This window comes from Myotis yumanensis, unplaced genomic scaffold (genome assembly GCF_028538775.1).
Source record: "Myotis yumanensis isolate MYYU_CA2020_CCGP unplaced genomic scaffold, mMyoYum1.0.hap1 SCAF_12, whole genome shotgun sequence".
Taxonomy (NCBI): Eukaryota; Metazoa; Chordata; class Mammalia; order Chiroptera; family Vespertilionidae; genus Myotis; species Myotis yumanensis.
The window spans coordinates 38,329,105-38,354,393 of record NW_027223763.1 but is presented as its reverse complement, the minus strand read 5'-3'; the positions used below and the strand labels follow the sequence as shown (position 1 = coordinate 38,354,393).

At 42.5% G+C, this 25,289-nt stretch overlaps 1 protein-coding gene across 2 annotated transcripts in view; it reads left to right on the top strand.

The window, feature by feature from the left end:
- The window catches only part of PCSK5 (proprotein convertase subtilisin/kexin type 5), a 413,582-nt gene extending 396,149 nt beyond the window's left edge, over positions 1-17,433 (top strand). For both annotated transcript variants that reach the window (XM_070431475.1, XM_070431474.1), the window contains 3 exons: positions 8,218-8,318; positions 9,908-10,094; positions 12,911-17,433. In XM_070431475.1, the coding sequence (XP_070287576.1) occupies positions 8,218-8,318; positions 9,908-10,094; positions 12,911-13,314 (692 nt within the window). In that variant the 3' untranslated portion in view covers positions 13,315-17,433. The remainder of the gene's footprint in view (positions 1-8,217; positions 8,319-9,907; positions 10,095-12,910) is intronic.
- Positions 17,434-25,289: the final 7,856 nt, after the last annotated feature.

The following is a 25,289-nucleotide window of genomic DNA, read 5'->3' as shown; positions in this document are numbered from 1 at the left end:
GGACACGTATTAATACGTTTTTTTATAGACTAGCGGTTGCCATTTGCGCAAAAAATTAGCAAAAATGGCCCGCGCCACCTGTTAGCGCACGATAAAAACTACCCGCAAACAATGTGTTCAGATTCTCCCATCCTTCAAGACCCAGATACAGGTATTGTCTCCTCCAGGAAGTGTTTTACACCTACTCTGTCTTCCTTCTCTACCTGTTGATCTTGGAATCTACCCAGTGAAAGTTATTTTCATTACTTCAACAACTACTTAAGAAATCTGCCTCACACTCTCCCAAGCTCCATTCCAAGTTTCCAAATACCTACTTATCTGTCCCAGAGATCCTTAAAATCAGCATGTCCCAGAGCAAACACAACCTGGGTTTCCTCTGATATTTACTCTTTCTGTTAATGGACCCACTGTGCTCTCCCCCCCGCCCCAGGTCATCCTGTACAACAGTGCCGGAGTGACCTTTCTAAAATCCCTATCTGCTCACTTTCCTCCATAGCTTGACAGAGAAGTGTGATCATGATGAATCCATGATAACTCTCTGGATAAAAAAAAGGGCCACATCGTAAAGCTAACTAGCTCAGGGGAGTCCTGCATGGAGGGCCTTAAAAAAACTCAGAGACTTGCCCTAACCGGCTTGGCTTAGTGGATAGAGAGTTGGCCTGTGGACTGAAGGGTCCCAGGTTCGATTCCCGTCAAGGGCATGTACCTTGGTTGCAAGCACATCCCCAGTAGGGGGTGTGCAGGAGGCAGCTGATCGATGTTTCTCTCTCATCAATGTTTCTAACTCTCTATCCCTCTCCCTCTCTGTAAAAAATCAATAAAATATTTTTTTAAAAAAACTCAGAGACCTAAAGTAACCACATACGATGATTTGAACATAAGAATTTCTAACTAAAAGAGAGTCATAAAGGGTAGTCATGTCCTAGGCCAGTATCTTCCTTGACAAAGGTCAGTCTTTACCTTAAGTGAGCCTGTCTATTGTCTTTTTGCATCTAAGATAGCATAACTTTGAAATGTCAGAGTACTCCTTTTCCAGACCCTTCAAGGCACAACTGCCTGCACCAGAGCACAAGACTACAGATCCCTCACTATTATCTTGTTCCTGAATATCACTTCTATGTGCTATAAATGTTAAGTATTAATTATGCTGTACCCACCAATGTAAAGAAGTATGTGTTTCTCTATTTTGCCTTTTTATCAATCCCAGAGATTTCCCCACTTTGCTTTCTCCCATCCCTTTAACTACCACCAACGGATTTCACATAACCCTCCTAATGTCTCCTCCTTTCATCCTAAAGTACAAAATAAGCAGCAAAACCGCTATTCTCCAGAGCATTTTTCCAACCTATTGAGGTTTTATGTCCCAACAATTATCATCAGTTTGGCTCAAGTAAACTCATAAAAATTCTCTGCAGATTTGGACATTTCTTAGGTCCCTACCTCCTACAATATTTCAATTGACAGCTGGTAGGATACATTCCTGTCATCTTTTTTTTTTTATATTATGTTTGCTATTCTTAGCCCTTCTTCTATATAAATTTTATAATTAGCATTTCCTCTAAAAAAGCCTTCCCTAACCACCTCCACTCTGTGTTCCTTTAGTACTCTGCGTTCATTCATCTCTTTATTTATTCAACAAACATTTGTCCAGACAATGTCATCAGCACCCTCTATATCAGTGGTTCTCAACCTTGGCTGCACATTAGAATCACCTGGGAATCTTTTTAAAATCCTGATTTCTGGGCCTCATCCTCCGGAAATTGTTTCTTTGTTACTAATGTTGTGGCCCCACCCCATAACAAAGAAACAGAATTTCCAGAGGATGAGGCCCAGAAATCAGGATTTTTAAAAAGATTCCCAGGTGATTCTAATGTGCAGCCAAGGCTGAGAACCACTGCTCTATATTCTTCAACAACTACGTAAGAAGACAACTGTGAACAAGACAGACAAGGTCCCTGATAGATCCTCCCTTCCCCCAACTGGTGGGCGGGGTATGACGTAACCTGCAGCCCAGAAATACCTGAGTGACTAACCAGGTACCTTATATGGACCATACATTGGACCACCAATCCACACCTGCCAAATACCCTAAGCCCTTGTCCTATATGGACAATGCAGTAAGCCACCAATCAGTGTGCCCCGAGTACACTAAGCCCCCCACCCCTTCCCATTCCGCCCCTCAAAAGGCGTGCCCACCCCTGTAGGTGTTGCTGTTCTCCCCTTGCGAGACAGCCCGGCAGGTCTTCTCCTCTAATAAAGCCTGTAGTCCTGGTTTTAGGCCTCCGTCTGATCTTTCAGTCCCGGAAGCACAGAGGACATATTTTGTAACAGTTTACTTATTCTTTGTCCCTCACTGTAAACTGAGGTCCGAAAAGGCACAAATTAATCTTACCTTTGTAGCTCTAGCACTGAGCACTGTCACATGGGCAGGCGGAGGCGGTGGATTGCATCAGCTCCAGGAAGGGCAGCCATACCTGCTGGGGCCATCAGCGAGCTCCAGGCAGTGCAGCAGCCTGGGGCCACGGGAGAGCCTCACTGTGGCAGCAGCTACCATAGTCCTTGACCCGTCTCGGACAGTGGAGGTCCGCCCTATGTACGGCCTCCACCTCACGCCCATCACAAAGATGACCATCGGCATGGCCTTTCCGCAGCTGAAGCAGCAGGACGGCCATCTCCAGCTGGGAGGTTGCATTGTAGAAAACGCAAGGCTGAGCGCAGGGGCCACCACCACCACCAGGCGCCCGCCTTCCGGATTTCCAAGGGCACCGTGGCCTGCATGCGCTTCAAGGGTGGGGTGGAGAGCAAGAGTCTAGTCCAGTCACTCCTGGCCTGCTCCCACGGCAAGGCTGTCCTCAAGGTGCTCGCCACCAAGTTCAAAATCGATGTCCCCACCAGCCAAGCCTGGGGCTCCTTCTTCCACGATGCAGCCGGGAGAGGGGCCTACGCGACTTCTCAGGAGGAACTGTTCTGAATATGGTTCGCCCTGAAGGAGTCGGGCTCAGAGAAGCCCAGTGAGGTGGTCAGGGTGTTGGCGGAGTGTGGGGAGATGCGCAACGTGGACACCCCGATGCCGGACCCCCAACTGCGAGATGACAGACCGGATGCTTCCAGGTGCACGTCCTGTACGGCGCCCGGTACTGCGAGTGTGTCAGCTTCACAACTGAGAGCGCCGGGCGGAGGGAGCTCACGTGGAAGGCCAGGGCGTGGCGCACGGAGCTCACGTGGAAGGCCAGGGTGTGGCGCAGGGAGCTCACGTGGAAGGCCAGGGCGTGGCACAGGGAGCTCACGTGGAAGGCCAGGGCGTGGCGCAGGGAGCTCACGTGGGAAGCTTAGGGCTTGGCGCAGGAGCTCACGTGGAAGGCCAGGGCTTGGCGCAAGGAGCTCATGTAGAAGAAGGCCAGGGCATGGTGCATGGAGCTCACGTGGAAGGCCAGGGCTTGGTGCAAGGAGCTCACATAGAAGAAGGCCAGGGCATGGTGCAGGGAGCTCACGTGGAAGGCCAGGGCTTGGTGCAAGGAGCTCACGTAGAAGGCCAGGGCATGGTGCACGGAGCTCACTGGGAGGCCAGGGCGTGGCGCAGGGAGCTCACGTGGAAGGCCAGGGCTTGGTGCAGGGAGCTCACGTGGAAGGCCAGGGCGTGGCGTGGCCGCGATGGCCTGGCTTCTTTCCTCCGACCAAACCCCTGGGTGGTGCGTCAATTAAAACCACAACCCAGACCGCAGAAATTTCAGCAGCTGGAACAGCAAGGAGGAGAACAAAAGCTCCAAGACAAAGAGGCAGAGGGCAGGGGAAAGGAAACAGCTAGAATTGGAGAAAGAAAAGAGGAGCTTTGCAAGAGGGAACAAAAACAGAGGGGCCGTGAACTCCATCCGGTCAGAAAAGGCTCAAGAAGCTACAGTCGGCCCTGACCAGTGTGGCTCAGTGGCTAGAGCATCAGCCTGTGGACTGAAGAGTCCCAGGTTCGATCCCGGTCAAGGGCATGTACCTTGGTTGCGGGCATATCCCCAGTAGGGGATGCGCAGGAGGCAGCTGATGGATGTTTCTCTCTCATGGATGTTTCTAACTATCCCTCTCCCTTCCTCTCTGTAAAAAATCAATAAAATATATATTTTTTTAAAAAGAAGCTATAGTTGGAGGAGCAGGAAAAACTACAAGAAAGGATGAAACTACAACAGTGGGAGGAACCCACAGTACCTCCCTGACTGCGGGGCTGCTTAACGGACTGAGGTGCCTGAGGGATATGGTTGGTCTTGGTCTTCAGGTCGGAGGCGCTTCCCTCTGCTCTGGGCCAGGATCCCTGCATTTCTCTGCAACCCGGGGCCAGAGTCACAGCCCCCACTTGCTCTGGTGGTTGCAGCCTAGACCGAAAGAAATGTGTTAAAACCGAGAAGGGGGAAAAAATGGAGAGAGTGACTCTCAGGAATATACACATTAAATTACTCTTAGCTAGAAAATGCTTAGATTAGTGGACAATCTACACACACTAACCTGGGAATGGTCATGTGCTATTCAGACCAATCCCAGAATGTCTTTTGTGTCTCTCACAGCATGATGTTTCGGCAGTACCCAATAGAAATATAACACAAGCCATACATATAACTTTACATCTAGGTGTAACAGTAGAAAAAAACTGGTAAAATTAATTTCATATATTTCCTTTAATATACCCAAAATAGTATTTTAATATACAATCAACATAAAATTGTTTGAGATATTTTACATTCCCTTTTTTTGTTCTAAGTCTTTGACATCTGCTGGGGTTCAGCCGATCGGGACTAAGATGAGCCAGACGTGCCCGGGAGCCCTTCCGAGTTCCTCTCCGGCCCCAGTCATGTGCTGCTGGGGTGCTTTGGCCTGGCCTGTGCCCTGTCACGATCCAGGACACCTTAGGGGATATCAGAGAGCTGGTTTCGGCCCGATCCCACAGGCCAGGCCGAGGGATCCCACTGGTGCATGAATTCGTGCACTTGGCCTTTAGCCTATATAATAAAAACCTAAGCAACCATTATGGTGGAATGACCAGAATGATCAGTCATTATGATGCGCACTGACCACCAGGGGGCAGATGCTCAATGCAGGAGCTGTCCCCTGGTGGTCAGTGTGCTCCCACGGGGGGAGCGCCACTCAGCCAGAAGCCAGGCTCACAGCTGCAAGCGCAGCTGCCGCAGCAGGAGCCTCTCTTGACTGTGGCAGCAGGCGCAGTGGGCCAGGATGAGCGTGAGTGGCGCCCAGCCCCGATCCGGGCTCCTCCCTGGCCGCCCACCACTTGGCACACTGCTACATCCCCCGAGGGGTCCCAGACTGCGAGAAGGTGCAGGCCAGGCTGAGGGACACCCTCCCCCCCCCCCCCCAGTGCACAGATTTTGTGCACTGGGCCTCTAGTATGATATTATAATGATGATACATTTGTCCAAGTTCATAGAATGTACAATGCCAAAAGTAAACCCTATTGGAAACTATAGGATTTTCGTGTACAAAATTTGAGGACAGGTTTTCTCTTGAGCTGTATACTGATTGAAAAAAGTATGAATTCCTTTCTTCTTAAAACAGTAGTCATCAGCCCAGCCTGCATGGCTCGGTGGTTGAGCATTGCCCTATGAACCAGGAGGTCGGGGTTCAATTCCTAGTGAGGTCACATGCCCGGGTTGCGGGCTCAGTCCCCAGTGTGGGGCATGCAGGAGGCAGCCCATCAATGACTTTCTCTCATCATTGACGTTTCTACCTCTCTCTCTCCCTCTCCATTCCTCTCTGAAATCAATAAAAATATATTTTTAAAAAGTCATCATACTAAGAACTGAGGATGCATGAAAAATAAAAGGAAAATTTAGCAACCTATATAAGTAATTTGCCAACTAGATTTTATTTTATTCACATTTGACTGCCTACTAATATTACGGTATTTTAAGAAGTTTAAAAGCACTAGGTACCAGGGGTGAGGGGGTGGGGGGAGGAGGCACACCAGGCCTAATAAGTATATATGTTTGTATGCAATTGGTTCCTCCACAATTAGTTTATTCCTTGCCTTCACACACTTAACTTTTTATTTATCTTCCTCACAAAATTGTTTGAAATAAAAATCCAGGCTGGGTAGCCCAACCCCCCTAACTCTCCCAAGCTGCCTCTCTCTGTGTAAATAATGCCATAAACAGCCTCCAGGGTTGCTCTGCCTTAGCGAATTCATCCCATGGGGGTCAGTCCAAGGTAGAGCAGATGGTGAGCTGTTCTGAATTTTAAGGAAATACCAAAGCTGTCTTTATAGGTCCCAAGGCTCCTGCAGATCCTTAGAAGCAATGATAAATGTCGGGTGTTAAACTTGAAAACAGAGAAAACATTCTGGAAATTAACAAATTGCCTTTTGCAAAAGACTCTGGGTGCCCTAAGTGTGGAGATTTTGCAATAAATTCAATGTAGATTTAAAGGGAGTTACTGATTTGTTACCCAAGGTGACAGGTAGTGCCTCTGGGGACTGCCCAGGACCTAGGCCTCAGCCAAATTGCTGCTGGTCTTCTGAAAAAAATTTAACCAACCTAAATGTTTTAACCAACATTTTGTAACCCCTTTTCCCTCTTTTAATTTTTAATTTTTCCTACCCTAAATTTCTCTTCATAAAGAAAAACAAACCCCACACTTCTTTATTTTAAAATTGGAGTAAGACATGTAAACTATATTTTAGAAAAATGTAGGGTAGGAAGAAAGGAAGTAGGGGAAGATTGATTCTTTCATCAGAGACTAGAGTTATGTCCCAGACATGTAGGAAATTCTGTATAAATCTAGAAGTAAAATAAAAATAGAATGGCTTTGAATTTATATCATGACAGACAGCCCTAATTGAAGCAGTTGAGCAATAAAGGCTTATTCTCTAAGATGTTGTTCATAGCTCAGAATTCATTTTTCCATAGGAACTTTATAAATGATTGAGTTCACAGATCAGGCACGAAGTGCCAACTCCATAGTGAATCTAAAGGACAGGACTCAAAGTTCTAGTTCAAGTTTAACTAACCACTCTCTTCAACATTCTTCTGATTGGAAGACCTATACAAATTCCAACTCACAATACCAGGCACTTTCCATGTCCTGTCTCTAGGCTTCTGTTCTGAGACTCTTAGAGCTCGGGTCTCCCATCTCCAAACTCTTAGCTATCCCTTGATATTTGAATAGAAAGAAATGCTTGAGCCAGTCATTCTTGGGGTCTCTGAATTAGGAGAGAGGGGTATTACCTCCACAGGAAACAGGATCTATAGGTCTGGACCTCCTCTACTTGGTGGTTCATGTGTTAAATAGATAGTATGACAGAAGGAGCACTGGAGTGTGAGTTAAAAAACCTGAAATTGCCGAAACCGGTTTGGCTCAGTGGATAGAGCGTCGGCCTGCAGACTGAAAGGTCCCGGGTTCGATTCCGGTCAAGGGCACGTACCTGGGTTGCGGGCACATCCCCAGTGGGAGATGTGCAGGAGGCAGCTGATCGATGTTTCTCTCTCATCGATGTTTCTAACTCTCTATCTCTCTCCCTTCCTCTCTGTAAAAAATCAATAAAATATATTTAAAAAAAAAAAAAAAACACCTGAATTTGAATTGTGACTCAGCCATTATTACCTGTGTAACCTTTAATGAGTGACTTCACATATCTGAGCCTTAGTTTTTATTTATTTAAAAAAATAAATAGGATGTCAAGTTTCTGAGAAGAAAGTTTATAGTTTTCAAAGGAAACTATCACCACCATCCTCAAAATTAAGAACGATTAGACAAAATATTCTGTTAAATTCTTTTAGCCCCAGCATTTTAACTTTCAAGTCTGGTGATGTTTCTCGATTAGGAACGGCCTAATCATGAATTACTGAGTTTGGGGAATCCCCAAAATCAGCTGGTATAATCCTTGTCCTCTATACTAGTTAAAAATAAGCAGAATGACAAATAAAGGTTTTATAAACATTCTATATGATTTCTCACTCTCAGAAAATCCTCTTGCTTCAATAAGAGATCTGTCATCTCTAAATCTTCAATTTCCAAACTGAAAGTTTACAACGATTTAACTAATTGGATAACTAATGGTCTTCACTTGGTGTTTGCAGACTTTTTTTTTTTCCATATCCTCAATCATTTCACCCTTCCACTTCCATTTCCTTAACATATTCCACGCTCCTGTGTGTCTGGAACCAAGTCAGAGGTTAAAATCTAAGGTCAGTCTCATAACTTAGAATCATTTTTTTTTTCTTTCAGGAAAAGGAGCGTTGCAGTGCTTATCCTGTGTGTGGAGTTACCACCTGGCGGGAGGAATCTGCACCTTGGACTGCCTTGTGGGGGAATACAGAGTGGGAGAGGTACTGAGAGCTGGGCATAGTGTGCCTTCTGCCATTCCACAAAATGAACTGGTTTCTGCCTGTCATTCTAGGCAAAGTAAAACAGGCCTAAAATTCCCATACTGTGCAGGTTTAATCTTTTTAAATCTTCTACATTGAATCATGGATTAATGGTGCTAGCCACCCATAGCTTTCATTTGAGAATATCTGAGATATACAATGAGGAAGTTAAGTCATGAGGGCTTCAGAATTAACTACATTCACTGCTCATGACCTTAGTAGTTTCAGGGTAACATAGGAACATGATGTCAGAAATTAGAAATATCTTTTTTACCTCATTGCTGTCTAACGTGGAACATCTGAATAAAGTCAGAACTCCATAGCTGATATTATCTTTTCATTTCTTCTACCCCCTTCACTGTGTATTAAGATGTATTTTCACTTGCTTGCCTAGAAATCATGGGTTTTCTGAGTCTGCTAACTTCTTGATTATGTTTCCAAACTTTAGAAGATGAGTAAATCTCTCCATGGTGAAACAAGCATGACCCAACATATTCACATATGAGCTCTTTATATTCTGACAGTAGCCCGTATTACACTTTGGTGAAACGGAAGTTCAGAGAGATTAAAGAGTTGGTAAAGACCACATGAATAGTAAGTAACAAAGCCAGAATTCAACCCAGGGGTTCTGTCTCCTAATCCAGGATTTGATGAGATAATAATAGCGGAGAAAGCACCTTCTCAGTGCCTAAAACATGACAAGGTGCTCAACAAAGACATTGTCCATTCCCTCTTTTTCTGTTACATCATCTTTCCAAAGTGACTATCTTCCCCCGTGGGAAGGAGCAACTTGTCAGGAAGGAGGCCACTTTCTCCTCGTCTCTCAATTCCCTTCTCATGGAGATTTAGCTGTTTTATTTTTTTTAATTTTTTTTAATATATTTTATTGATTTTTTACAGAGCGGAAGGGAGAGGGATAGACATTTAGAAACATTGGTGAGAGAGAAACATCGATCAGCTGCCTCCTGCACATCTCCTACTGGGGATGTGCCCGCAACCCAGGTACATGCCCTTGACCAGAATCGAACCTGGGACCTTTCAGTCCACAGACCCACGCTCTATCCACTGAGCCAAACCGGTTTCGGCATGAGATTTAGCTGTTTTAGTTAAACAATCACAACTTACATTTTTCTAGGACAGAATGAGAGGCCAGGCAGATAATGAGTCAAGGGTGCTTGATCAAAGAAAATCTTAGTGCAAACTTAAATGTGAAATAACTCCCCTTTGAAGTGTGGGCAATGAATGAAAAAGAATTTTAAACTGTGAAGGTCAGTGTAGGGTGGGCCAGACAATACTTGTCCTTGCTCAGGTACAGCACATGAGCTATCAGTTTGTAACCTGAGCTGGTCTTCAAGCCTGTTCTTTCATTATTGTTACCAGCAGATCTCAGAAGGAAAGGGCCAGCAATGATTCCATCCGAGCACAAAGACTTGGTTCGGTCTTTCACCCAGAACAGATCACCTTTCTGCTGTCCCCCATATGCCTTCTTTCCTTATGGAGATAAGATATGCCTCCCTCCCCACTCAAAAGGAATTTTCTGATCTTAACAGGGGGAGAAATTTAACTGTGAAAAATGCCACGAGAGCTGTATAGAATGCAAAGGACCTGGCGCCAAGAACTGTACTATGTGCCCCGCCAACCTGCTGCTGGTCATGGATGACAGCCGCTGCCTGCACTGTTGCAACACCTCTGATCCCACCGATACCCAGGACTGCTGTGACTGCCAGAATACCACAGGTGAGAGGAGAGGAAGAGCAGCCTGCAAAGGAAGGGCATGGCCTCAGGAAGCTGACGGGAGCAGGAGAGAGAGAAGGATAGAGAGATCAGAAGAATCAATAGGGCTACCTCTTTATTGAGGCCTGATATGTGCCTACTGTACTTGAAACTTTCTGTCCATCATCTCATATAAGTAGATATCATTAATCCCATTTTACAGATGAAGAGACTGAGGCTCAAGGGGTTTGATTAGCATGCCCAAGTCCACACCAATGTTAAGAGGCTCATCTGGAATTAGAATCTGGGTCCTTTGGATTGCAAAGCCTACGTTTATTTCCACTACTGTGCTCCCTCCAACGTTAGAGCTCAAATAGGTCTAGAATCTTATCTTTCTAATGTTACTTTATAACTTTTTTATTCTTCCCTTCTGAGAAAAAAGGGAAAAGAATCAACTATCAAGAAAGCTGGTGCCAGTATTATCATAAAGAATCATTCTGTAGAAATCAACCCAAATCTAGGCTTCCTATTAGAGACCTAAAGCATTTTAGAAATGAACTTTCATTGAAGGTTAAAAGGAAAAAAACCTTTTAACCAATTCACAGTCCCCACAATGTCTCCCACTCCCAACTCAATTCGTAAGGGTACTTGGTTCCCATTGGCCACAAACTTAGAAAGACCTCAAATGGAGTGATTTCTTTTTAAAAATAAAAAATACTTTCTTAAAATATAATCTCTAGTCCAGAAGCAAATCATTTCCGTGGGCTTCAGATGTATCATGACAAAAACAGACATAATACTATCGGGAGCATGTCCATTTATAAGTGAAGTATATCCTGGATCCATAACTGCTACTAGCCATTTCTATTTTATGGTTTTAATCAGCCTTTTCAATTAAATTCTAAATAGCATCTTTCCAAAAACTAATGATTTCCTTCTTTCATTTTTCCCACCCCCACAAGCAGCTGATTTCTCCAGCTCCTCATATACATCCACCTTCAGGGTCTGATTGCCTAATTCTCATGCTGTGTCAGCTAAGAATAATAATCCTAATTACACCGATGGCTTTAAATGGAACCAGAAGTGTGTGCATATTGGGTGCAGAGTTTCTGTAAGCCTGCTCCTATTAAAAATTAGTTAGTCAGCTTTCCTGGGCCTCTGTGGCTCTCAAAGATCCACCTGGGGCAACTTTGCAGAAGTCTAAACACTCTTGATTACCTACTCATTCTTTACTGAGACACTTGCTCCTTCAAAGAAACCAGATCACAGAGGCCGACCCTGACTCTGCAGACTTAAGACTGTGGAACCATAAGACGTGATTGCATATGGCGCCCTAGTAATTGAAAGGTCTTTTGTTGATTCTCCTGCCTCAGGCAGTATTTATCGCCAAGTACCACACACCGATTGCTTATCCATTTCTCTGGTGCTTTAATATTTCCTCCAGGGGAAAATTCTGTGCTGTATTGCTAATGAAAGCCATAATGATAGTGCTGTTACTTTAGAAGGAACTCTGCTTAATGGGCAAAATCCCATGAGAATGAAAGTTGCAATAAAATAGAAAACTTCTTTATCACTAGTGTACTGCCTCCAACAAAAAGAGTAAGATGTAGTGGTGATGAATCAGATATAATCAGCCAATATCTAATAAGCAAAAATAATTGCCCTTAAAACAATTGGCAGGAGCATTATATATTAAGCTAGCATGTACAATGTACCTAGAGCCTCTCATAAAAGATCCTGGAGTCAGATTCAGGTGGTTCAAAAAATGTTTATGAAAAACAGTATGTATTTCAGCTTGTACATCCAAAATGGCCTGCTAGTTTTTTCTCTAGTTCTTTCATACTTTCTTGCACATTCTCATTTTTGATGGGTGAAAGAAGAGAAAAAAAAATGTATGTAACTTACTCAAATCATACCACCTGAATTAGGGGTGAAAAGTAAGAAAAATGAACTAATCACTTAAGTTATGGTTTAATCTTTTCTTCTGTGACAATTTTGGTTACTCCATGTTCTCAATTAATGCATCAAAACAGAGGCTGGTGAATGACAGGGGAAAAAACTCTCAATTTCAGAAATCTTAATTATGATAGAAGAAATTTAAAGGTGGTTCTTCTCTCTCTGCCTTATTAGGGCCATATAATGCCAAGAAATCAAAAATTTGTCAGAGTGGTTTATCCTAACCTCTCCAGACTACAGCATGAAGGTTAGGATCCCTGGATTTGAGTTCGGATTGCTCCACAAACAAGCTCTTGGCTCTGACAATGTGAAAATGCACTTCCTCTCTGTGGGCTTCAGTTTTCTCAGCTGTCAAGTAACAGGTTGACCTAAATAAATCTATAGCCCAACACAGAAATAAGAGTCAATGGTTTTATAAATAATCTGTTCCTGTCTTTGAATGGTTCCTTGGACCAGGTTTAAGAGGAGCTGAGGAGGGGACACACAGTCTTAGCAAAAGTAAGAGTTATTTATTTAGCATTAAGTGAATCATGGCCCCAGATAGAATGTTTTTCTGGGAAGAGAAACAGGAGAATCGATTGGTATGGTTGGACACTTGGCGACTGACCCATGAAGTATGGGGATGCCGGGGCTCCTTGGATCTCAAACTGATCTTCATTCTAGAAGGGTTTGATGGCATCATCTGACATAGACTGGGACTCTCATGCAACACACACCACAGTTCTGCAGAGTGGTGTGAATGTTAAGAAAATCAGAGAGGGATTCTACCATTTTAGATTTAAAAGATAAAGGTGAAGTTCTTAACGTCAGAAACTAATTTTCACCATTCCATCTTTTCTCATCCTTTCTCTCTCCCCTCTTCCTTTGGGGTCATCTTCCAACAGACGAATGCATCCTACCAGCAAGTGAGATTGGGTCTGCCCCTGAGCATTCGAAGACAGCCTTGTTCATCACCTCCTTTATTATGCTGGTGCTTCTGATTGGGGCAGCTGTGATCGTCTGGAGGAAATCGCGGGGCCGAGCCCAGCCAGTAGAGAAGGGCTATGAAAAGCTGGCTGACCCTAGCAAGTCTTACTCCTCCTATAAGAGCAACTATCGCGAGAGCACCAACTTTGAAGAGGATCAGGTGATTGAGTACAGGGACCGTGACTTTGATGAGGACGACGAGGATGACATAGTCTACATGGGCCAGGATGGCACTGTCTACCGGAAATTTAAGTATGGGCTGCTGGATGATGATGAGGAAGATGAGCTGGAATACGATGATGAGAGCTACTCCTACCAGTAAACAGAGGCCACCCACCCCATTCTACTCACAGGCATGCATGTGAGCATCACGGTTTTGGGTTTTATCCTCACACACCAGGTGGATGTGTGGGTGTTTGCATTTGTTGTCTTCACCATGATTCCAACTAGATTATGTAAGAATGCTCAAACATTTTATTCATCCTTTGAGTGGCTAAACCACATAAACCAGAATCGTTCAACCATCATTGAGGAACAAGGATAAAATCTCGAAGGATTTTCTTCAAAACAATACTAGTATGTCCAGACACAAAACACAGGAAGTAAAAACAAGTGAGATTTGTACAAACTGTTCTTTGTGACTTTTTTTTTTCCTCAAAAAGGAAATGGACCTATAGAAAATCTGTTTCATGGCTGTTTTGTGGAGATATCTACTGCCTCTGGAATTCTGATATTTCTGTCAATGATTTTGGGGGATAAGGAGATGAGCTGTTTATCTTAGGGGATTAGTCTCCCAATAGCTCTCTTTAGGCAGATATTCATTCTGTAAGGGCAACTAAAGAAGGTTCTCCTCCTCATACTATTTAACAATTGACTACAGACCGTCTCTGGTGAACAAGAGACCACCTCTACTGAGGCTGGTCACGACCTATTTAGAGATGAGGAGAGAAAAAGGAGGTAGCATCACAGCTGAGGAATCATGTGTTTGCTAGGCTCTGGTTCATCTGCATTAATCCAGAGTCATCATGATTCTAAGGGCAAAGCCAGGTCAGGCAAGAGATAGCAGCAAACCCAGTAGGAAAGAAATCACTACCTTTCCAAGAATTGCAGCATTACACGCTCATGATTTTCTAAGAGTGTTTCTGGTTGGAAACATCAACTAAGACATCAAGTAATAAAAACATAATGGCTGTGTTAACCGAACATAAAATGGGTAGAATGACCAAAACTCTAAAAAAAAGGACTTTAGCTACTAAATCATAGAGAGCTTTCACCAATAGCCTGTCATGGAACTGTGGACTCTCCATAGAAAAGTTGAAATGGAGTCTCACACGGAAAATCCCAACTTTCTACTCACTAATTTAATCCAGGTGCTGACCAGCCTTCCAACACCTTTTGTCCCTGTGATTTTTGTTTCTAGACATTCTATGCCTCCCTTTTTCCACTTTCCTGTCAAGTACATGCTGGAATTCATGCATCCGGGACACTTTTTCTGCAGATAATGCAGAGAGAGGGACTCTTTGCTGTCCTCTTAAGAAATAACTTAAGCAGGGTTTTATGGACTTCCTGGTCAAAACAGAAGTCATAGACAGTACCAGGAACAGATAACCACTTCCGGTTAGAAAGTGACATTTTCAGATGATGATGATAATTATAAAAAAAACTTATCGCGCACCTACTATATATATCAGGTACCAAGCTAAATACCTTTCAAAAAAAATTACCCCACTTAATACCACCATAACTTTATGAGGTTGGTACCATTATTACTCTGTTTTATATGTAACCCAAGGCTAAGAGAGGTTAAGTAACTAGCCCAAGGTCACAGAAAGCTAATCAAGATTCAAGAAAAAAGAATGGCCCTATAGCACATGTTCTTAATAATTATGCTACACTGACATAAAGTGGGAAAAGAAACATCCTAAATCTAATAAAGGCCTGTCTATCATTTTATTTTATAATATGGCAACTGTATTATCTTTACTAAATTTGTGCATTTTATTATTTTTTAAAGCATGGTGTGTCACTGACACAAGAAATCTCTGTGAAGAAGTCTTCAGTTTACAGAAGGCCACAGTGCTTCTTTAGGGGAAAGCTCTTAAAGGTTGGCAGACTTTCTCTGGAAAGGGCCAGATAGTCAATACTTTAGGCTTTGCACAACTACTCAACTCTACCACTGAGGCAAGAATGAAGCCAGCCCATAACAAATGGGTGGGCCGTGCTCCAACAAAACTTTATTTATGGACACTAACATTTGGATATAAGATAGTTTTTACATATCATAAAATGTTATTCTTCTTTCAACTTTTTTCCTTAATCATTTAAAAATATTAAAACCATTTATAGCTCAGGGAAATACAAAAACAGGTGATAGGCCAGAATTGGCCAATAGACTGTAGTTTGCTAACCTCATCTTAAAAAAATTCTTAAGAGCCCTAACCGGTTTGGCTCAGTGGATAGAGCATCGGCCTGCAGACTGAAGGGTCACAGGTTCGATTCTGGTCAAGGGCATGTACCTTGGTTGCGTGCACATCCCCAGTAGGGGGTGCGCAGGAGGCAGCTGATCGATGTTTCTGACTCTCTATTCCTCTCCCTTCCTCTCTGTAAAAAATCAATAAAATATATTTAAAAAAAAAATTCTTAAGAGACCATGTGTATCACACCCAGATATGATATGCTTCCAAAATTTAGGACCTTTTAAAATTATCTCTTTAAAATATTTTGAAGCCCTCGTAGTTCCCTTTGTAATTCTTAGAAAAAAAATAAAAATACATGTAAGATAGCAATTATATCAATGGACACATTTCTCATCTCTTGCTGTGTAATTACAGAGTGTAGCCTATAAAAATAAGTAATTTTGTTTATACTGTGTTTTTCATCTCTCCTGATAACTCTAAACTTCTGATAGACTGACTTTGACATTTTTCTGTGTAACCTGGAAATCATTTTCCAAGAAAAATAGGTGTTTGTGATACACACTTAAGGATTAAATGAGGTCAAGATGACCTTGAATACTAAGAAAAATTGTGTTGTTACTCTATGTGAGCCTGAAAAGAAGGTTCATGCTGTGTATTGGTTCAGTTTGACATCTTTCCTTCTTTGTTTTTAGTCTGCCACATTATTCTCAGACTTACTTTGCATACTGTGCTAACAACTGTTAAATAGGTAAATATGTGTTTGGAAAACAAAGTCATTCTTTGGGTTTTTTGTTTGCAAAGAACTTGGAAATATTAAAAGCATCCTTGTAGACTGGAAACACATCAAGAGGCTGAGCAAGAGCTTGGGAGGTTCCAGTTTATAGAAAGTAATTTTAAAATTGGAAATAAAATTAAATCAAGATAAGATAATTCTATGGGGACTTATTAACAGACTATTTCTGAGCACTTTTTATGCATTAGTACAATTATGCACCACTTAATGATGGAGATACTTTCTCAGAAATGCATTGTTAGGCAATTTAATTATTGTGTGAACATCATAAAGTGCACTTACAGAAACCTAGATGGTACAGCCCACTATACACCTAGGCTAATGGTGTAGCCTATTGCTCCTAGGCTGTAAATCTGTACAACATGTTATTATACTGAATATTATAGATAATTATAACAATAGTATTTATGTATTTAAACATATCTAAACATAGAAAAGTTACAGTAAAAATACAATATAAAAGATTAAAAATGGTACACCTGTATAGAGTACTTACCATGAATGGAGCTTGCAGGACTGGAAGTTGCTCTGGATGAGTCAGTGAGCAAGTAGTGAGTGAATGGGAAGGCCTAGAACATTACTGTATACGACTATAGGCTTTATAAATACTGTAGAAAAAAATACACTAAATTTGTAAAAAAAAAAAATATATTTTCTTCTTCAATAATAAATTGACCTTAGCTTCCCATAACTTTTTTACTTTATAAACTTTTAATTATTTTAACTTTCATCTCTTTTGTAATAACACTTAGCTTAAAAGACACATTGTAGTGCTGGCCGGTTGCTCAGTGGTTAGAGTGTCAAAGCCCTGGTCAGTGGCTCAGTGGTTAGAGAGTTGGCCCATGCATGGAAGCATCTCAGGATTGATTCCACCAAGGGCATGTACCTGGGGTGTAGGTTCAATCCCTGGTCCCAGTTGGGGCACACGTGAAGGCAACCAATTGATCTCTCTCTCTCTCTCTCCACCCCCCCATCCCTTTCACTCTCTCTAAAAAAATAAACAATGGAAAAAATATCCTCAGGTGAGAATTAAAAAAAAAAAATCCTGCTGGGCTGGTGTGGCTCAGTGGTTTCGTGTCGACCTATGAACCAGGAGGTCACAGTTTGATTCCTGGTCAGGACACATGCATGGGTTGCAGGCTCGATCCCCAGTGTGGGGCATGCAAAAGGCAGCCCATCAATGATTCTCTCTCATCATTGATGTTTCTCTCTCTCTCTCCTTCTCCCTTACTCTCTGAAATCAATAAAAATATATTTTTTAAAAACCCACATGGTTCAGCTGTACAAAAATAACTTCCTTTTTTATATTATTATTCTATAGACTTATTTATTTATTTATACCTTTTTAAATTTCTTGTTTGGCTCTTTGTGGGTTCCACATGCATAGGTTAACCTCAGATGTGCAGGGCCAACTGTAGAATTAAAAGTTAAAAGCAGATCTTCATGTTTGAAAGTGTTGGTCCCTCTTATCCCCCAAGTTGTTCAAGAGTCAACTATCTATATATATATAAAACCCTAATATGCAAATAGAAGAACAGCAGAACAACCAAACAACCAGTCGCTATGATGTGCACTGACCACCAGGGGGCACATGCAGAACATGGCAGGTGTTGGCAGCAGGTGGCAGAGCAAGGAACATGGTGGGCATTAGCTGCGATGGGATAGTGGAGCAGGTAAGTGGGGGCACCCAACCAAGGTGGGGCACCAGTTGCTGTCATCAGGGCAAGCCTCTGGTAGTTACTAAAAATTCTTTCCTCCCATGTGCCACAGTCCCACTGGTTGCTCACACCTGCCGCTGATGCCGGCCCTGCTTGCACCCGCTGCTGGCACTGGATCTGCCACTCTCATCTGTTGCTGGTGCCTCGCACCAGCTCCAATTGCTCGGTACTATCAGCAGGTGCGAGTGGCAGCTGCTGGCTCCAATCATCCCTGAGAGCTTCTCCACCTCCTCCTGCTCCTGAGGGGTGATCAGGGCAGCCACCACCACTTGCACCTGCTGCTGGCTCAAGCCCCAATTGCTCCACACTGTCAGCACATGGGAGCGGCGGTGGGAGTGGGGCTCCCAGCAGACAGGGGACCAGGGGCCATGACAGGAGGGGTTGGGTGGGGGTGCGGAGGGTGGACCAAGACCCGCCCCTGTGCCCACTGCAGCCTCTTGGCCCACAGTGCCTTTCGAGGTGCACAAATTTGTGCACTGGGTCCCTAGTATCTGATAAAGGGCAATGAGATGGCTGTGAGGAGGTTAGAAAAATCATGACTCATCTTCTGGAGCTTTGCCACACAGAATAAAAGCTTTTCAATATCAAGGAAGAGAAGGATAGGACAGGGTAGCTGTTAGATAGCCTGAGAAGAATGCCTCCCACTCTAACTAAGTGTTTATTGATAAAAACTGATCTCAGCCTACAAGGGAAATAATATATACAAGGCTTATTAAACCATTAAATAAGGCAATTATGTTTGTCAAACAAAGAATTATAATACGAGAACAGAACAAGATTGAGGTCAGGATTACCATCCTTCTAAATTACTTTTATCAGTCAATTCTTTTTGGTGGCTAGGAGTGATCCTGGACCACATACAAATTCTACTGCATCCTTTAGGCTGATTTCAGTTACCAATGGCACAAAATTCAACCCAAACCAGTTTAAATACAAAAGGAATTTATTGGCTCACTTAATAAAAAAGTCTAGGGCTAGAAGTGGGATGAGGTACTGCTGAAAATAGGGCTCACACCATGATATCAGGCACTGGTTTATTTCTATCTCTCCCTTCTATCTTTTGTTATGTTGGCTCCATTCTCACTGGAAGTCACTCCTCACATTGGCAGGATGGCTGCCAGGGTGCCAGGCTTCACATCCTTTTGGGTCCACATCCAATAGGAAAAAGGCCCTACTCTGATCCAAGTCTCAGAAAAACTTCTGTGGTATCTCATCGGCTCAAAAAAGGCATTTGACAGTTTCCATGGTATAAATACTCCCATCATTGCCAATTTCAAGCTTCAACTGTGATGTCACTTAATTTGGAGTTGGGAGGAAAGGTGGAGAGGTGAACCATTATATAGTGTTTCTACCATACAGATGCATTTGATACAAGCAACCTCAAGAGTATAGCTAATAATGCCGAAACCGGTTTGGCTCAGTGGATAGAGCGTCGGCCTGCGGACTGAAAGGTCCCAGGTTCGATTCCGGTCAAGGGCATGTACCTGGGTTGCGGGCACATCCCCGTTCGGGATGTGCAGGAGGCAGCTGATCGATGTTTCTAACTCTCTATCCCTCTCCCTTCCTCTCTGTAAAAAATCAATAAAATATATTTAAAAAAAAAAAAAAAAAAGAGTATAGCTAATAATCAATGTAAAACAACAAGGGAGTGATGAGTTTTTAATATAACTTCTTTACTTGAAAGTTTTATAACTTAATTTTTAATAATAGCTGTGCCTAACAACTAACTTGCAAAAATTCCTATAAAATTAACATTGGCACCCTAGCCGATTTGGCTCAGTGGATAGAGCATCAGCCTTTGGACTGAAGGGTCCCAGGTTTGATTCCGGTCAAGGGCACATGCCTGGGTTGCAGGCTCGATCCCCAGTAGGGGGTGTGCAGGAGGCAGCCAATCAATAATTCTCTCTCAACATTGATGTTTCTATCTCTCACTCCCTCTCCCTTCCTCTCTGAAATTAATAAAAAATATTTTTTTTTAAATTAGCAATTGCTTTCACAAGCTGGGGCAAACCAGATTCAACACACCACTCTTTTTAGATAGAATCTTTTCTTCCGTAATTGTTTTCTTTCTCTCAATATCAAATCTCTCACCCAGAATTTCCTGTCTTTTTCTTCATTAGTGCCTCCACTCCAATGTTATCAGTAGGCCACAAAATCATTACTTTTTGTTCATTTCCATCAGCAATCCAAGAAAAACAAATTTAATCAGTAATGTCTTACCAAAGACTTTTAATATAGCACACAGTTATGGAGTTCTATTCACTGCCACTGTAGTGACATGGACAATTTCATGTATTACTTGATAAGAGTAAGCCAGTGTATTCGTTTTCTATCACTGCATAACAACCTACCACAAATTTAACAGGGTCTCCTAAGGTCAAAATCAAGGTGTCAGCCAGGCTGGCTCTTACCTGGAAGCTCTGAGGAATAATTTTTTTCCAAGATACCCAGGTTGCTGTCAGAGTTCAGTTTCCTGTGGCTGCAAGATTGAGGTCCCCACTTGCTCTTCTGGCTGTGGGTCAGGAGTCACTCTCAGCTCTGAGAAGCCACTCTCTGGTCTTGTGAATGTCCCTCCTTCCTCCCCTTTATTTTATTTCTTTTTAAATGTATTTTTATTGATTTCAGAAAAGAAGGAAGAGGGAAAGAGAGATAGAAACATCAATGATGAAAAAGAATCATTGATCTGCTGCCTCCTGCATGCACCCTACTGGGGATCGAGCCCACAACCCGGGCATGTGCTCTGACCAGGAATCCAACCATGACCTCCTGGTTCATAAGTCAACCCTCAACCACTAAGCCGTGGCAGCCAGCCTTCCTCCCATTTAAAGCTGACATTCATGCATTGAATCCTCTTCAGGCTCAGAATCTTCCTGACTTTCCCTCTTGCTACCCTCCGGAGAAAACTCTGCTTTTAAAAGGCTTATGCGATTAGATTAGGCCCAATCTCCCTTTGGCTTTAATGCAACATAATTGTAGGCATGATACCTCATCACATTCACAGTCCTGGGCATTAGAGTGAGGAATCCTGAGGGGCTATTTTAGGATTTGCCTACCAAAGTCTTTTGGAAATCAATTTAGCAAAATATGTCAAGTCTTTTCAATGTTTGTTCTATTTGAATTCACCAATTCCTTGCTGGAAAATATAAACAGAACCGAAGTGTTCACAAAAATAAAGTTTGTTTTTGTTTATAATTTAAAACTACTTCACAGCACTTTAAACGTAAATTGGTAAAAACTACACAAAATATGCTATAATGGTTACACATAAAAATAAGCAAGAAATAAAAGTTTATGTATAATACCATTTCAAGTGTATTTCTGAAATTACAAGCCTATGTGGATTATGCAAGCTATAAACTGTAGAAAGCAAAGATAAAAAACATTGTCTGCCCCCAAAGAGCTCAATATTGAGGCAGAAAACCAGACATGTGTACAAATAAAATGAGGGAGAATGCAAGCAAAGCAACAATTCAAGGAAAAAACAATAAAATCATTGGAACACAGAGAATGTTAGAAAAAGCAAATTGTTGCATCTATGCTATTTTGGGAGAAAAGTTGAGGAAAGTGTTTAGGAGAATAAATGGGACATGAAGAGCTCAGTAACCATGGGGAGCAAGTCTCCACCTTGACTTTCCTGTGGTCTGCAAAATGGCAAGCACTTTTCACCTGACCTTGAAGTCACAGGTCAATTTCAACTACATGCGATAAAGGGCATTAGTCCTCAGGCAGACCTGGGCTCCTTGAAGTTAGTAGAGGCCAATAAATAGAGCAAGCAGATGGTATCTTTGTTAGACCCTACCTTCTCTCCCTACATCATTTCTTTCTTGTGCTCTTGTTCTCAAGACAATAATGAGCCTTAAAAAAAAGGGGGGGGGGGGGGGAAGTTCCACAAATGTCAAAAAATATTGGCTTAGTACCAGTCTGACCAACTATGCCCTCACTTCAGTTCCAAAAATACATCTTAAAAAACAAAAAAACAAAACATCTCATTCCATCCATTCATAAACTACTCCTAAGTACAAACCTCTTTTCTTTTTCCCCTCTACTCCCTCCCATGTCATTTTAGCAGCATTGAAAGCTCCTTAATAGTCTCCCTCCCATAAACCTACTATTTTGAAAGGATTTGTGAAGATTACAGGAGGGGAAAAAAAAGTAGACTACTTGCTCTATACAATAATCTGGAACCAAAGACACACCCAATCATTGTTCACAAGGCTTTCTTCTCGGCAAAACAAATACACTGGAATGAGTGGTATTAAGTAACCAGATCATTAACTGGATTTTCCTACATGTTTTCTCAGCAGATAGAGAAACTGGAGATTGTTCTTTCAGAATCCCAAACAGTGATTTGCTCCAAAATCAGGAGAAAATTAAACTCAATTTTCACTGAAGTGATCCAAGTGTTTGTTAAAGGGCCATACATTCAATAAACACATTGGGCAAATGCTTGACCTTTAATGAAATGTTTATCTCCCCATAGCTTTTCATTCTCTAAAAAGCAATCATAGTTCCAATCCCAGCAGAACAGTTTCTTAATAGAATCCTATTTATACCTTGATTGTCTAAGAGCATTCAGGCTTATACAAGAAACCCCTCCTTTCTCTCAAGTCTTAAAAAACTCAAATGTTAGAGTTTGGCTACAAAGCCATAGGTCAGTGGTTCTCAACCTATGGGTCGCGATCCCTTTGGCGGCCGGACGACCCTTTCACAGGGGTCGTCTAAGACCATCCTGCATATCAGATATTTACATTACGATTCATAACAGTAGCAACATTACAGTTATGAAGTAGCAACGAAAATAATTTTATGGTTGGGTCACAACATGAGGAACTGTATTTAAAGGACCAGAAGGTTGAGAAACACTGCCATAGGTAATTTTAGGAGTGCTGAGAACATTGGAAAAGGAAAGAGGACAGCAATCCAGTCTTTCCCTATGTCACTTTTACTTTGAATCCATGTAGGAAACCCCTTACAATACAGGATTGGAAAGTGGCCTAAGAACTAAGCCTGAGGCCCTTTTTTGCTGTTGTTTTTTGTTGTTGTTAATTCTCACTCGAGGATATTTTTCTATTGATTTTTAGAAAGAGTGGAAGGGAGGGAAAAAGGGAGAGGGAGAAGGAGGAAGTTTGAGATGCCCGAGAAGGGGGGGAGAAGAGGGGTTGCCTCCCGCACTCACCCAAACGAGGGCCAGGGATCGAACCTGCAACTCAGGTACATGCCCTTGACTGGGAATCACACCCATAACCCTTTGGTCCAAGGGCTGACACTCTAACCACTGAGAAACACTGGCCAGGGCATGAGGCCCTTCTAAAACATCAGTTCCTGTGCAATTGCCCAAAAGACCCTCCTGTGAAGCTGACCGTGAACTTTAATATATTTGGAGCACTGTGAAACTTGTAAAATGCATCAGCTTCTGAATCTACCTCCACCCCCAAGGTCAAAGAATTTTGGCAGCTTTGGGGATAAGGGATGAAGAGCTTTTTAAGATCCATAGAACATGTAGATAGAAGGAAAGCAATGAGGAAGATGGCTTGATATGGAAGAAGAATTTCTTTCCAAGACACAGAGAATTAATTCAAAGAGACCTGGTTTTCAAATGCAAGGTATCTTCCTTTCTATCTTGGTTCTGTGTGACGCTGGCCGAGTCACTTGAGATAATGTATATATATGGCTGTGCTTGTATATAGTAAACTTGTAAACTGTAGAACTGAGTGTAAACCTTTACTGTTGGCCATTTTAGAAGGTAATTCTTGGCCCTTTAAAAAAAAAAAAGACACATACGAGAGCATTTGAGATTTTGCTTCCTAGCATTGGCATCAGTTTGGTTCAAATAAACTCATAAAAATTTTAAAAAATAAAATAAAAGACAAAAGGCACACACATTCTGCCATTGAGCCTCACCTATGTGCAGCTTTATACTCCTTCCAAGGTAGGAAGGGCTTTACATTGTCCCATATCAGACTTTTAAAAAAATCTTCCTGGTTTCTTCTACTTCTGGGCTAAAAACAAAAAACAAACACCCCGTTATTTATTAATTTTGTGTGTAACCTGCTTAGAAGTCTTTGCCTAATTGGCAGGAGGCAGTAGGAGGAGGGGCTGGCCGTCCTCACCCCATCTGACCTTCCTCTGCTGTGACATCAGAGCTGTTTGCAGGGTGAAGGAAGGGGATGTTGGAAAGGAGGGAGGAGACCACATGAATGATTCAGGAGGCCACACGGCAACCCCTGCTCTTTTTCCTACTGTCTCGCCAGCTGCTCTGAGCAGCAAAGACAGAAGAAATCTGTAAGTTTCTTCTCTGTTGTTTGGCGCCATCTGTTTCCTTTCTCATTCCTTGCCTGAAAATTTTTTTTCAATAAACACTATGAAATGGACACCAGAGGATGTTTACAGAAACATATTCATCTTTCCTCAAACGTAGACTCTTACTTTGGGCATTTGCTATTCTTTCCTCCACATCCTGAAGGTACCAGAAAAAAATGAAGGGCATGGTGCTCCCTTATTTCCTACAGCTGGGTGAGGTAAAGAGTTTATGATTCCTCCCACAGAAAGGCATTCAACACATATTTCCTGGAGATCTAAAATATACCAGGCACCACATGGGATGATAGAGATAACGTCAAATAAATTGGAATTGCTCTGGGAGACTTGTTCCTCAACATCCAGGACATCAGCTCATTCCACTTTGTACCCCAGTGCACAGCAGAATTCTACTACACAGTAGTTGTCCCATAAGTATTTGTGCAGTGCCTATGTGCTCCCGGAAATCATCGTCTACAGATGAATAACACTGGACCCTACATACTATAATCTAAGGGACAATTTGCTGGGTCCTCTCAAGATGGTGGCAATTACAATGTTACCTTTGGCCAGGGGACCACTATTACAACAATAATTGGCATTTATCAAGTACATACAGTTTTTCAGCACTTTGCCCTGGCCGGTGTGACTCAGTTGGTTGGGCTTCATCCCGTGTACCAAAAGATTGCCAGTTTGATTCCTGGTCAGGGCACATGCCCAGGGATGCTGACTTGATTCCTGGTAGGGGGATGCAGGGGGCAGCCGATCAATGTTCTGCTCTCACATCCATGTTTCTCTCTCCCTGAAAAATCAATAAAAATTCTTTTTTAAAGAAAGCACATTACATGGAGCAGTTTGTTTGATCCCTTTAACCATCATAACAGCCCTATAAAGCAGGCACTATTGTTGGCCAGTATTTCACAGATAAGACACTAAGCCACAGAGAGGCAAGATAAACAGCATAGAAACTGGCTCCAGAGGTCCTTTCTAATCTCCCAGATTGCAGCGGCCTAATCCCCCAGAACCAAACACAAGGAGAGTAAACAAAAACAGGAGCTTCCAAACTTTTTTG